Source organism: Festucalex cinctus, chromosome 6 (genome assembly GCF_051991245.1).
Source record: "Festucalex cinctus isolate MCC-2025b chromosome 6, RoL_Fcin_1.0, whole genome shotgun sequence".
In the NCBI taxonomy this organism is placed as follows: Eukaryota; Metazoa; Chordata; class Actinopteri; order Syngnathiformes; family Syngnathidae; genus Festucalex; species Festucalex cinctus.
Genome location: NC_135416.1, coordinates 23,150,350 through 23,164,922, shown reverse-complemented (window position 1 = coordinate 23,164,922; position 14,573 = coordinate 23,150,350). Strand labels below are relative to the sequence as shown.

The 14,573-nt window shown below is 39.5% G+C and overlaps 1 protein-coding gene across 1 annotated transcript in view; it reads left to right on the top strand.

The window, feature by feature from the left end:
- Window positions 1-2,014: 2,014 nt before the first annotated feature.
- The window catches only part of patl1 (PAT1 homolog 1, processing body mRNA decay factor), a 29,972-nt gene continuing 17,413 nt past the window's right edge, over window positions 2,015-14,573 (top strand). Inside the window, exons 1-9 of the mRNA XM_077525161.1 lie at window positions 2,015-2,138; window positions 3,825-3,927; window positions 4,073-4,279; window positions 7,763-8,002; window positions 8,108-8,184; window positions 9,111-9,191; window positions 11,768-11,968; window positions 12,322-12,423; window positions 14,469-14,555. Of these exons, the coding sequence (XP_077381287.1) occupies window positions 2,124-2,138; window positions 3,825-3,927; window positions 4,073-4,279; window positions 7,763-8,002; window positions 8,108-8,184; window positions 9,111-9,191; window positions 11,768-11,968; window positions 12,322-12,423; window positions 14,469-14,555 (1,113 nt within the window). The 5' untranslated portion in view covers window positions 2,015-2,123. The remainder of the gene's footprint in view (window positions 2,139-3,824; window positions 3,928-4,072; window positions 4,280-7,762; window positions 8,003-8,107; window positions 8,185-9,110; window positions 9,192-11,767; window positions 11,969-12,321; window positions 12,424-14,468; window positions 14,556-14,573) is intronic.

Here is a 14,573-nt window from a genome sequence, read left to right as displayed (position 1 = left end):
GTACAGTTTTATCACACAGGAAAATGCCACAGAGTCCGCAAGTTTTGAGGGAGCGTGCAATTGGCAATTCTGACTACGGAAATGTTCACCACTACTGTTGCCCATCAATTGAATGTTCTTTTCTCTACCACAAGCCATCGCCAAAGGCGTTTCACACTATTACAGTACATCCAAATGGCCTCACAACCGAGACCATGTGTAGCCATCATACCAGCCCAGGACCATGTTCACCTCAAAGATCATCTGAGGCCAGCCACCCAGACAGCTGCTGCAAACAATCAGTTTGCATAATCAAAGAAATTCTGCACAAACTGTCAGAAACTATCTCAGGGAAGCTCATCTGCATGCTCGTTTTCTCACCAGGGTCTTGATCTGCTTGACTTCAGTTCGCCGTCGTAACCGACTTGAGTAGGTGAATGCTTGCATTCGATGGTGTATGGCACATTGGAGAGATGTTTTCACCGAACAGAGCAGACAGGATGTGTGGTGTCATGTGGGTGAGCCGGTTTGCTGACAATGTGTATCGAGTGGCCCATGGTGGAGGTGTGGTCATGGGACGTTATGGGGAATTAATACAGATGCATTTTTATGCACTGGGATACCATGACGAGATCTTGAGGTTGTGTCATTCATGCACAACCATCACCTCATGGTGCAGCATGATAATGCAAGGGCCCATTTTGCAAGGATCTGTAGACAATCTCTGGCACAGTCCAATTAACGTTGATTTGTGTTTTCAACAGCATGTTACAGTTCCTGCAAATAACCAGCAACGTCGCAGAGCCATTGAGGAGTGGACCAACATTCATAGGCCACAACAACCTGATCAACTCTATAACCAATGACATTGATCAATTTTCTTAATTTAACCACTTATTCCTCACAAGGGTCGCGGGGTGCTGGAGCCTATCCCAGCTGGCTTCGAGCAGTAGGCGGGGTACACCCTGAACTGGTTGCCACTTGAACAACCATCCACACTCACAAGCACACCAAGGGACAATTCGGAGCGCCCAATTAACCTGCCATGCATGTCTTTGGAATGTGGGAGGAGACCGGAGTAGAAGACCCACACTGGCACGGGGAGAACATGCAAACTCCACCCAGGAAGGCCGAGCCTGGACTTAATCAGGCATCCTCAGCACTGGGAGGCAAACGTGCTACACAGTCATGCACCATAAACCTCTCTGTTACTGTATGACGTTACTATTCCACTTGTGACTGGCAGACACAATGCTATCCCAGGACTGCACTCAGGAAGTTTCATTAAGATCTGATGTTGCATTTCAAAATAAAGATCCTCCAATATATGTTTGACTGCGACTATCGGCTATCCAGAAATATACAAATCAGTGGGCCTGTCATAGAATTTGGTTACTTTACTAACACCACTTGCCAATATTCTGTTTTGTGTACTCTGTTTGAATTGGATGTTGTTTTTTTGAATTAATAAAGCAAAGGGGAAAAATAAAAACAACTTGCCAATACTGCCATCTATCGTTCAACATGTAATTCGCCATACTACATGATTCATGTACTTTTCTATGTCCTGCCCAAGCAAACAAAAGTAGTGATTAGGAACCCAACAAAAAAACAAAACAAAAAACAAAACAAAACATTGCATTACTCGCCAATATTGACCTATTAAGACGTTTTCATACGTCGACCTGATAACCAAAAGGTATCTTCTGGAAGCAGGGAAGGCACGGGGGTGCTATAGTCTTGTCAGAAATCAAGGGCACACGAGACAAACAGGAACAGTCAATCACATTTATCGACAATTCATTTTTATTTTGTATTTTAATGTCTTATAAATATATAAATAATCTTCTCAGCCCCTTAGTAACAGTCAACCCCTACTTTCCCTCTGGGACAGATAGTTATTTTTGGAAGTGGCATTACAGTTATACTTTAATTGTTGTTGGTCCACCAGTCCAGCAAATCAAATCAGTACAAACAAACAAAACAAACAAACAAAAAATAATCAAATGGCGCGTACCCGTGTCAGTCTGAATGCGTGCTCGTTCACGTCATTTCTAAACGCACGTTCACGTGAACGTAACGAGTGCGTCACTCGCGCGCCGTTCCACTGTTGATGCGCGTACTACCCTCAAATTTAAGGATAGATGTTTCGATTTCAGGTGAGTATTTTCACGCCCAATACTGAATACCGTGTTTCGGAAGTGTTTCGGAAGTTGTAAAAGGGAACACCAGTGGCATATGCAAGATGTATGCGAGTTTTATGCGGAATCTTGCGACTGCCACATTGGCGGCCTGTGAAGCAGCCTGCTTGCCTGCTGTAATAAGCCGCAGGAGGAAGAGAAGAGCAGAACAGCGCAGCGCTGCCTTTACATGCAGTCCGCTTTTTCCCCGAAATCATATGGTTACGCACCCTCTCTATGTCATTATTGTCTGTAATGAATGCCGACGTCGTCGGTCACATCCAGGAATAAAATTGTAGGTCGTGCGTAATGCGAGACAACGTCAGGATTAGCATTGTTGCTAATGGGTTGTCCAGTTACCGGTGTAGTGACAGACTACCGAAGACAATGTTTAGATTCACACAGTTTATGTGTACATTGTTCTCATGTAATAGGCAAGCCATGATCTTGTAAGTAAAATACTGGACGCATTCACTGGACGCATCTTTTAGTCTGCGTTTTAACACACGGAGATCGTCGTGATCAAGTCGTTGCAGACCCCTTGTTTAACCCCTAGTTTTATATTACTGGCAGTTTTGTCCACAATACAAATAATTATCTCTCACATTTGAATCCTGAACTTCATGTTAGCTAATGCTACCCGCCAGAGAAATGCTAAAGTGCAATAAATTGACAAAAGTAGCTAAACTACACTAAAGCTGCTTCCGTTGGGTGGATTCTTTAAAATAATTTTTTTTTCCCCCCTGTGTTTTTGTACTATTGGGGTATAAATAAACACGGAATCCTTCTTACATCTTTGGGTATTCACGCTTTATACTGTCAATGTAATATGCAGAGACAGCACTGTTATTATTAACTTTACTGAATTGTATGTGTATTAAAAATACATTGTAATTACAGATGTGGACATTGTCCTAATGAATTTAGCTTTATTTATTTTTTTAATTAAGTAAATATCAAAAGTATTTAGGTAATTAAAATAATAAAGAATCAAAATAATTATTTAAGTAGAGAAGATATTTTTTTTGTAGATACAATAAAAAAGCACAAATAATATTTCACCTAAGACGGGAGCCAGACGATAGCTACGTAATACAGGATATAAAACAGAAGAGATATATTTATTTGCCTCTGCAGCCATGCTTTATACATTAATGATTTGTATTTTTTTTTTAAACTAGGGGGTGGGAGAGAATCGTTTTTTTGTGTGTTTTTTTTTGAAAATGTGAAGCACCTTATGTTGCTTTTAAAGTATGAAAGGTTCTAAAGAAATACAGATTTGATTGATTGATATATTGATTGATTGATTGAAAGTTTAGCAAGCATCTGTGAACGTTGTTATGTGATTATGAAAGTAGCTTCGTGGCTGAAAAGCTATTTATGTTGAAAACAACAGTACTATGATAATACTGACAATACTGAGAAATGCAGTTCAGGTAGCTACTGCTCAAAGTAGCCTTTTTGTTTCTTGCGCATAAATATAAATTTGGAACCTCATTGTTGCTCTCTTAAATAATTACCTAGTACCCATAATTATCACTGACAACACTAAGGTTTAACATAGACTCCACGGCTGTGATCACACAGCAATATGGTGAGCCTATATGGTTTTAAACCTGATTTCAACATACAATTTCAATTCCGTTCTCTGCCTTTATTTTCCAGTCTCTGGATGAAGACTGTACGTTGGAGGAGGAAGATGACGGACTAGCAGAAGAAGATGAAATTGACCAGTTTAACGATGATACCTTTGGGGCTGGGGCTATAGGTTAGTTATGCTTTTTCAGTAAATCACTCACTGTAACCTCCCCTGGAAATCTAATATTTGCAAATAAGAATCTTGTTTTATTTGCAACCGACGTGTCGGTGACGCACAGCATCAAACCACTAATTTGGCTTACTTCTTGTTGCAGATGATGACTGGCAAGAGGAACATAAGCGCCTTGCTGAGCTTGATGAGCGAGATGAACTTGGAGAGGGGCTTGGCTTAGGAGTGGGGGTGAAAGATGAATCAAATTTAGGAGCAGCTGAGGATTCATCGTCCACCTATGGCAATCTTCCCTTTCACTCAGCCTTCCCATTACCTCAGCACTCCTCTTCCTCTGGCATACATCAGTCAGGTTAGTATGTCAAGTAAAATAAAGGTCCTTAAAAGGTGTTAAAATAAAATAAAACCTCAATAGAAATAAGCCTGTGACCTTAATTTCTTGTACGACCGTAATTTCTTTCCCTTGAACTTGTTTTGCTTTTTATTGTTACCCCTGTGGCCGCTGCTGCTTTAGGAGTAGAAGAAAATTTAACAGTAGAAGAAGAATTTCTTATCGAGGCACAGTAAGCTTAAGGGAAACAAATTAGGGTTGTATTTTGTTTCCTGACTTGTGTAAAATAAACACATAATACAGGATCAGATAGGGTTTGTTTTCCGTTTTTCAAATTCCAATTTTAAACAAAAAAATGGGAGACAGCTTGTTTTCTTCAGTGGAGACAGCAACACTGGCTCCTTATGGACGGAGGAGGAATGGGCCTTAGACTGGCCTTGTGTGTGTATGTGTGTGAATTTCTTGAAACCGTGCGATGTTTGTCTAAAATACAAATGTGCATGTGCGACGATCCACAAATGCACATTCAACTCGCAATAATGCACGCACAAAGTAAAATTATCTGAAAAATGTGAACATCACAACTATGCAAATATGTTTGTGGATCTGAAAAACACATGAAAATCACGGACGTATTTGTAGATGTCAAAAACACGTGAAGAAAACCAATGTATTTGTGTGAAAAATTTGGAGACAAATCTTTCCCCATAGAAAACCGCCGTTGACAAACGCTGGTCATCTGGTTCAGGGTGATTAGCAGAAGATGAGTTTTTTGCCATACTGAGCGCTTTGCAATCAGGCCAAAAAATTCAAGGTACCGACCTCCACATCGATGTGGGGTCACATACAAACAGCAACAAGACTTTTGCTTCTAAGCAAAGCCGATATTCACCCTGGTTTTCGAACGTACAGTTTCGTAGTGGAATATTTCCTCTTTTTATTTTTTATTTTTATTTATTTTTATTTTTTTTTTATTTTTTATTTTTGTGGCACTGTCAGCCCTTGTTTGTGAGCAGTTGCTCCAGTCTCTGCTGATATGCCGCCCTGCCACCAACAGTGATACGCCCTCACCTCTCTGATTGGCTGGATGGAAAATGTTGAGCTGTCTACCCAGAAACGGCCTGAACAGACCAAAGCAAAAGTCCAAAATACAGGCGGGGGAGTTGGGAGTAGTGGTGGTCAAGGACAAAATCACCACCACACATTAACAGAAGCCCAGAGGTGTTGATTGAGTCAGATTTCATATGTATACATCCAGCATTTATTTTTGAGGGAAATACTTTGGAACCTACCTTTTAAGATGTTGGGATATATATATATTTTTTAATAACATAACCCAGCTTTAATGCTCTTCACAACTTTAAGCCCTCTTCACACTGCACGCGCCCATATTTGGAAGTGCTGAATGGACAACCCACGAGGAAGTAGAACACCTTGTTCGTTCAGACAAGAAGTAGTATGCCTATTCACAAGATGTATCTTTCAGTGTTGCAAAATAGAGCCCTATCATTTTTCATCGCAAGAAAGACAAGACAGATCAGCAGAAAAGGGAACGGTGGCGTTGTTTGGCTCATGGCTCGGCAGGAATTTGATGTGTCGAATCACTTTCACAATGCATTCATCAGAACATGGCGTGCCGTTGGCAAACCCATTCATCGTTTATGTGGTGAAGCGCGAGGCCGATGGAACGGTGTGGCACGGAAAGAGCACTTCTGCGGCGACGGCAAGGCACTCTGAGTTGAGTTGAGTTGAGTCCACCAAAATGTCATTGGATGAGCTTGTCAGCTCCTCTCTTATTTGAGGCGTTTGGCGTCGCTGCTCTTGAATGGAACATATTTTCAACTCGAGGTCCGCTTGTCGCCCTGTGCCGCTAGCACCGCAATTGTCCGTCAATCCTCGCACCTCACCACATACACCAGTTTTCACCAGTTCCCGTCCTCAAGGTCCGGAGTCCTGCAGGTTTTAGATGTTTCCGCCTACCAACACACCTGATACTAAACATCAGGATCGGTATCAGACATGCTGATGAACCGATTATATGAATTGAGTGTGCTAGTGGGTGGAAACATCTAAAGCCTGCAGGACTCCAGACCTCCAGGACCAGAATTGGTGAACCCTGATGTACACAATAGAGGTACCTTGGTAAAATTCAGTTCGCATGTTTTTCCACCAACAACAATTTTCAGGGTAATTAAATTCCTCAGGGGCCATCCAAGTACTATCTCCATCAGCAGGGTCTAACTGAGCCAGGCTGGAACTTTGAGGGGGCGGGCTGCAATGGCCACAGCTGATTGGTCAAATTTGGCGCCGTTATTTTTACATCGGCTGGACTCAATCAAACGCATTTGAATTAATTACCGAGAACTCGAAGACGCTGTGGAAACACAATTCTAAATTTCCTGCTGAACTTTTACAACCAAGAACTCCCTTTACCCAGAACTCAATGTTCCTGGGCTTGTTGGTGGAAAAACGCCTATTGAATAGGCTTGACGATGGTACGCTGCGCCCTTCTGAATGCGGTATGAAAAGGGCTCTACCCCTAACCCATTTGGTGAGTTCCTTAGTAAGGATGTAACGATATCAAAACATCAGGATACCATATTATCACGATATGAAGTTCCCGATACCATAATTATCACGATATTGTGGGGGCGTTGGCAATATTTAAAAAAGATCACAATATTGTAAAAAAGAGAGCTCATACTAAAAAAACAAACAAACAAAAAAAAAAACACAATATTGTGCTTTTGTACATAACAGCAATGACACAATATTGTGCTTTTGTACATAACAGCAATGCATATAAACCACCTGCAATCTCTAATAACAATATTGAGGCACTTGCTAATGCAAGCACACATTGATTGCTTCACAAGCAAATTAGGTTCCCCTTTCATCTGACAATTAGCATAGATTTTAAACATAGAAGGCCAAAACATCCCTAATGAAAATTAATTGCACTAATAAACTTTGCCACTAAAGGGTACTAGAACTGCACAAATGGAAATCAATGACTTTTTTTTTTTTGAACAAATGTGTTCCTTTTAAATATTGTGAACATGACGACGACAATATTGTGGCAGTTTTAATATCGCGATATCACGATATTGTCCTTACCGTGACATCCCTATTCCTTAGTTTCCATGATTCTGTTGTTCATTAGCATTATTTAACACACCACTGATCCCTTAACAGAGCAGTTGTATTTATACTGAGAGTAAATTCCACACAGGTGGGCTTTATTTAATAATTAGGTGACTTCCGAAGATAATTGATTGCACTGGATTGTAATTTGGGGTATCAGAATGCACGGGGCTGAAGACAAATAATGCACGCCCCACTTTGCCAATTTATATTCTGTTCAAATTGTGAAACCTTTTCATTTTACTTAACAATGACATGCTGCTTTGTGTTGGTCCATCACATGAAATCCCAACAAAATACATATTCAAGCACTGTATGTCAGCAAAAGACTGTAGCTGTTTTGCTATCATTTACTATCAGATGTGGAAGATGGAAGAAGGGAAGGTGGCTTGGCTGAGTCGCTAGCAAGACTAGTCCTGGAAGCTGACCCGGCTATTGCTGGAGTCGGGGCAGCAGAGAGGCCTGTTTTTCCCCAAAACCAAAGGTTGGGACATGACTCAAGGGCCAAAGTCTTGCACCAACCTTCCCCCATTTCACATTCAACACACCCCCACCAGCTGCCCCATCAGCACCAACGGCCTCCTGGGCCTTCCATTTCAGGTGAGGCCTAAAAACAGGGATACAAGTGTGTGTTCTCAGTTCCAGTGTCACCCAAGACAATTTCACTAACCTGCTTGACTGAGATATTTTCTTGCGCAATTCCAGCCCATCCTCCCTCGCCAATGCTCACCTACCAACAGCAGCAACATTTACTTCGTTCTGTCCCTGGTGCCATTGGCCAGGTGAGTGTTAAATGTTACTCATTGTGCAAATGGTCGCATTGCTATGATTCCGTGAAAATCTCCACTTACGTTTATGACTTGCAAAATATGGAACATTATATTCTCCTGCATGTAGAAAAGGTCTCTGAAGAAGCAAACAATGGAAATGTGCGTGTGTGTGTGTGTGGGGGTGGGTGCGTGTGTGTGTGTGTGTTTTTTAATTTTATTTACTACCAGAACATTACTTAAGAAATATTACTTACATATAGACTAGAACAGTGTTTCCCAACCAGGGGTATGCAAACTGAGCACATTGATATGTGTCATTTAATCATTTATTGTCAGGTCAAGTCTCATTAAGGCATGGGCCGGCCCATACTGGCTGTGTGCCTGTGATTGTCTTTTTTTAAATTTTGGTCTTTTTATAGACATTTGCGGAGTGAATGCGCATATCAAGTAAATGCACCTTACTATAACAAGTCAGATATTAAATATTTTTAAATTACTCTAACACAATATAATATTTCAGTGTTTGATAAAATAATAAATAAGGGTGTGCTCAAAAAATCGATACGGCAATATGTCGTTGCGGGCCTCATTACAATACACGAATCGATAGGCAGGCGTCAGAATCGACATTGCTTTTGCAGCTTGCATTGTACCTAAAAAAATAAAAAACAGCAGCGTCTTTGAAGTTAATTGCCTTCAATTAATAAAAAAATAGCTCACCAGTAATTGGACACTGTGTCTTGGCTAAGAAAAATTAAAGCAGAGGAAGAATATCAATTTATAAACTTAACATGGCACGTTTCTTAATGTACCAATTTTCCTATATTTTGTTTAAAAAATGAAATAGAATGTGTTTAAAAAAAAAAGACTGTTATTGCTAACTGTGTACGGTAGTGGTCATTTTATTTACCGCTATTTATTTTCCTCCTTGCTCTTAGATGAACTCGCGCAATATCTGGGAGAACAGTATGGGTTTTGGCCCAGTCAGTGTTACACCCGGATTAGTTACACACATGGAGGTGAGTCATTTTATTCTTTTTCTTTTCAATATATTGCTTTTATTTAAGAAATTAAAATACAGATTTTTAACCACTAACAATTTTGTGTATCATATGGACTTGAATTTATCAAGAGTTCATTATTTTAGATTTCAATTCAATTCAATTTAGAAAGAGAAATGTTAACAATGTAACATTTTGTTTCACTCTGCAACACATGAAACCAAGTCAGGTTAACAACCTTGAATGTTCTAATATTAAATGTAAATATTGAGTTGCTGATTTAAGAAATGTACTCTCTCAAGAGCAATGTGTCAAATGCACGGCCCACAGCCAAAACCAGCCCGTCTGGTGGTCCCTTCCGACCCTTGGGACAATGTTCCCTCTAATTTCCGTGTGTCTGTGCATTCACACAAACTTCTTGACTGTTCCATGGACTATGGTGAGAAACATCTATATGAATGGACTCAAAATGCCACTTCACGTTATTTACTGTCTCTACGGTGAAATGCATATATGATATGATATGTTACAAAAAAAATTCACACCACTTATATATCAAATATGTGACACGATTGCATTCGGCCCTACTTTGTTACTTGTTCTTAACTTACTCATTAACGTGTAAATACGTTTGTTTTTTTAATGTTCTAAGTGTCCCAAAGACGTATTTATACGTTTTTTTTGTTTTTGTTTTTTTATGCTAGAGCATACAGAAGGCTTTGATGCAGCCTCTCAACTGCAAAGAATGGTTGCAGAAATGGTAGTTATTACACAAACGGCCAGCAGGTGGCAGCAGAGCAAAGGAGATTAACCAGGGCCATCTAGATAAAAAGCTAAATTACTTACAATTTTAAATAGATTTGTGAAAACTGATGAAACTTAGCTCTCTTCTAATGCTAATTGCTGCAAAACGGAAACAGATAGAAACATACTTTTTTCCTGATTAAAGAAGAGACTTTAATCTTTCTTTTGATAGATTACATGCTTTTATAGCAATAGAACACAATATTCTGTGGGCCTTGCAAAATCAGTCAAAATTCGGTAAAACAGCCGGGAGCGAACGCGACTGCTTCTGTGAAAATGGCTGGGAGTGAATGAGTTAATCAAACAGGTCATTTTAAGCATAATTAAGTCGTAAAACAATTTGTAAAATATGGACCCACATCATCCATTCAAATATAATGAAAAACATGCTATTTAGTAAACCATGAACGTTTCTGAAATGCGTGAAGTTTTATTTAAGGGGCTTGTAAACTACGCTCATATTTGGACTTCCTGATTGGAGTGGTTTGCACTGTTACCTGCAGTCTCGTCAGTAGTGTGAGCGTTTGTGTAATCTATGTATGCTTCAAACTACAGTAGAACGACTGAATGTGCACCCAAACTACTATTAAAACTGTAAGGAAAGTAGGAATGGTGTCCTGTTGTGTGCGTAGTTGGTGCCAGTCGGCGTCACCGTGTTTCCCATTCATTTTGATATGGGTTGCACAATATGGGTTGCATTTAGGCTGTTATTTATTTTTTGTCACATTTTTCTTTCCCACTCTGTTAACCACATGCGCTACATAAAGTTTTCATTTTTTTTTTATAGGAAGATTATACAAAGAGTAAATACAGCTCATTGTTAGAATTTCTTTTTAATGCGCTGCAGACATTTGCTGCTTTGACGGTGAGAGCGGAACATTGCCTTGGGGATGATTTTTTTTTTTCCAATGTAGAACACATTAAATGCAATTTTTCATTTTAACTAGCTATTGCTACTCATTTTTTCGACTGGAGGCCGCACTGACACTACATTTTTGCTGCCAGTGCAATAAAGGCAATGATTTGCAGCAGAATAATATTGCTAACATTCTTCAGTATGTACTTATTTGCACTGAAACAATATAGGAACAATTTGCTTAGTTATTTATAGTGTATTAAGCCCCAAATAAAATGCACTGGTATGGCCTACTTGAAATGAAATTGGCGTGATTGTGGCCCCTGAACTAAAATGAGTTTGACACCCGTGCTCAAAAGCACTCTGGCATAGGTTCTGTGTGCTATCATTGTGGGAATGCTGAAGCATTCCCACATATGTTATTGTGATTTTTATTCTCCACACTTTTTTGCCGTGCGTGTAACAATTCCCACATAATGCTTCCAATTTACACTGTTCAAATTTCAACTAGCTTAAAAAATTCATGCCTCCAGGGGTATATATCGTCTGGTTCCACATTACTTACAATATTTACACAATTTAACTTGTAAAATCAACTTCTCCCCATTCATTTTCAATGGGACAGACATTGAACTTTTTGTATGTATAATTATCCATGCCCACTTGCATACATATAACCTATCATCATTATCAGGTGTCTTACACTGCTCGGTGGCATAGTTGTTAAAGTGCATTGTCCAGTAACCAGGAGGTCATAATTTCATAATTTAGCTCTCAATTTACTTCATAAGCATTCCACATGCATTTAAATCTTAGCATTCAGCTATTAGCATTCAGCTTTCACCATTCCCACGCAATTTCTCCAGAAATTGCACTTAGTCTAGTTGTTATTGTGGTTTGAATACCCTGTGCTTGTTTTTGGCTCCCTTTTCAGGATAGTCCGTTAATGTCAATAATAAAGGAGGTGGGACTTCCAAAACGTCCATCTCAGGGACGGAATGATGAAGGACGGGATTTGTCAGAAAGGGTTCCACCTCCACGCTCCTCTTCTCCTGTGATTGGCTCCCCTCCGGTCAGGGCAGTGCCTATTGGGACACCGCCGAAACAACCAATGGGTCACTCCTTAAATCATCAGGTGAGAAGTAGATCACAGCTCCCAGTGCATACATTCTCATTCCATCTTTTTCTTCTTTGTTTTGTCTTTGTAGAAGACATGTTGTTGGAACATGAACAAGTATGAGCCAACTAAAAGCTTTATTTACAGAAATGATGTCTAATTCATCTGATAATTTGGAAGCTACTGTCTTAAGATAGCTAAACTAAATCTCCATCACATTCATATTTTTTGTTAACATATTCTTAATTAGTCAAAATAGTCTAGCATACTTTTCACAATCCCGTGGTACTAGTTAATAGCTGCTGTTATGTTTTATCCACACTGAAACAGTGGCCTTTTTTTTTTTCCTATCTGTTTGTGTGTGTGTGAAGATTCATCATCCCACAGCAGTTCATGTGAGAGCCCCGATCCAGCACAGATACCCTCCTCCTTTCCCTGAACGTTTGTCACCCAACGCTCTGCTCAATTTCGCTGTGAGTTTCCCCCCCGCCCCACCTCTCTCGATGGGTTTCAATGCCACACTCATTTTCTGTGACGTAACTAAAACAATTTTTTTTTTTTATAGTGTATATATATTTAGGATGTTAATCACTTACTATACCAAATGCGGATGCCTCACTCAAATGTTTTTGCACCTGAAGCCTGCTTTATATACTCCTGCGTTTGCTCGGGTGTCAACTGCCGCCGTGCAATCGCGTGATGGACGCCGTGATGAGCTTCTGCTACGCATGCAGCGCACATGTCACAAATTCTTGCCTCGCCTTTGTGATTGGGCGTAGCATCGCTCGTGATTGATCCGTTTAGTCACATACTGTGATGACGTACTCGGCTATCCCCGGATAGTTTCTGTGACTTTAATTTAGTGGCCGAACATATCACCTACGCCACAGACTTCTTGATGTATTCCACAATAAAATTAAAGGAATAATCAGACCATCTAGGTCGATTAGTTAGCAAATAATGTTCCACACAGTCATTTTTTTCGCTTTGTTCCTTGTTCTGGCAACTAAAAACGACTTGTGGAATTGGCCATAAAATGTGAGGAAAGTCCACGCTGTGGCGTCCCAGCCAATAGCAGCCATAGCGACATCCCCAACTTGGGGTGAAACTGCAGCACATTTTCAAAACGTGTGTGGGTTGTGTACATATATGAAGGCAAATGCAATACCGGCACTCCGCCCTGACATCTGCTCTGTCGCCTCCGATATGAGTAGAAAGAGTGCGTGAGTCTGTGTCACTTGATTTTGAGTATATCCCGATACCAGATCTTGATCTGATACCTCTGTAATTAAGAGGGTACGATAGGTAGGGTAGGTAGGGTAAGGCCATTTAAATTCTCAATTATATATATATATATATATATATATATATATATATATGTGTTAATTTTGAAAATTTGAATCAAAGCATCCCAACATTTTACTTTTCATTCAGGGTCTAAGTCTAGTGCAGACAAGGTTCAAAACAAATAAAATGTATATATTTTTTATAGTGGGGTAAAGCACAAAATGACGATGCAAACAAATTACAGAAAAATATCCTGTCTTAAAATACACCGAAATCTAAAAATAAAAAATTCCACTTTTCTGTGTGCAGTGCAGTCACAATATAAAGATCTAAATGTTCAATTAATAAATACACTGCTGTACAAACGGGCTTAATAATTTGTAGCTTCAATGAAAAAGTACAATTTTTGTGGAAGCCCAGTACTCGTGTGGATGTGGTTTTCTGCCGTTCATCTTTTTTCACTGTATCACACAAAGCTTAATTGTTACGTTATTTAGTCTAAAATCTAGTGCTGTCAAACGATTAAAATTTTTAATCTGATTAATCGCACTTTTTAATTTTGATTAATCATGATTAATCAGCTAAATTACTTGCGTATTTGCGTAATATAAAATAAATCCAATATACTGTAATATTTTGACAACACATTTTATTATCTGAATGTCATTTGCAAACATTGATTAAATGCATGTACGCAATTGCATGCATGCGTGTATTGCTCAAAACGTAACAGCATCATATCAATTGGATGCAATTCAGCAATTATTAATTAAACGCAAATTACTTTTGTTTTATCCAAAGTCCCGTCGGGGTGTTTTTTTAAGCGAAATTTACCACCGAGTACACCAACTGGAGTCACCCCGCTCATTTTGGAACAACAGGCGTAAGAAATGCCGTGCATTGACCTCATCACTGACCTGCACAGCCTTCAATGTAACCATTAAACCATAAAAAAAAAAGAATAGTGCGATTAATATGCGTTAATACGTGATTAATGTGACATTTTTCTGTGATTAATTAATCTATTAACGCTTTAACTTTGACAGCCCTAATAAAATCCCTCACTGGTAATGGTGGTTCATTATTTCATGGTTCACAAAATGCATATGAACAAAAACCGGATAAATTATTGTAGTTAATGTTAGAATTGTTTGATTTTGCCACTGAAAATGCATTCTTTTTTTCTTTTTTTTGCTTCCCACTCCACTCGCTCTTCACCCTCCACCACTAGAACTCGCCTCTGTGTCGTGGACCATTTCCTCCAGGAGTCAGTCCAGTACTGACACAGATTCAACGGGCCCAGCTTCTCAACTCTCAGGTCAGTTTATAGAGCTAT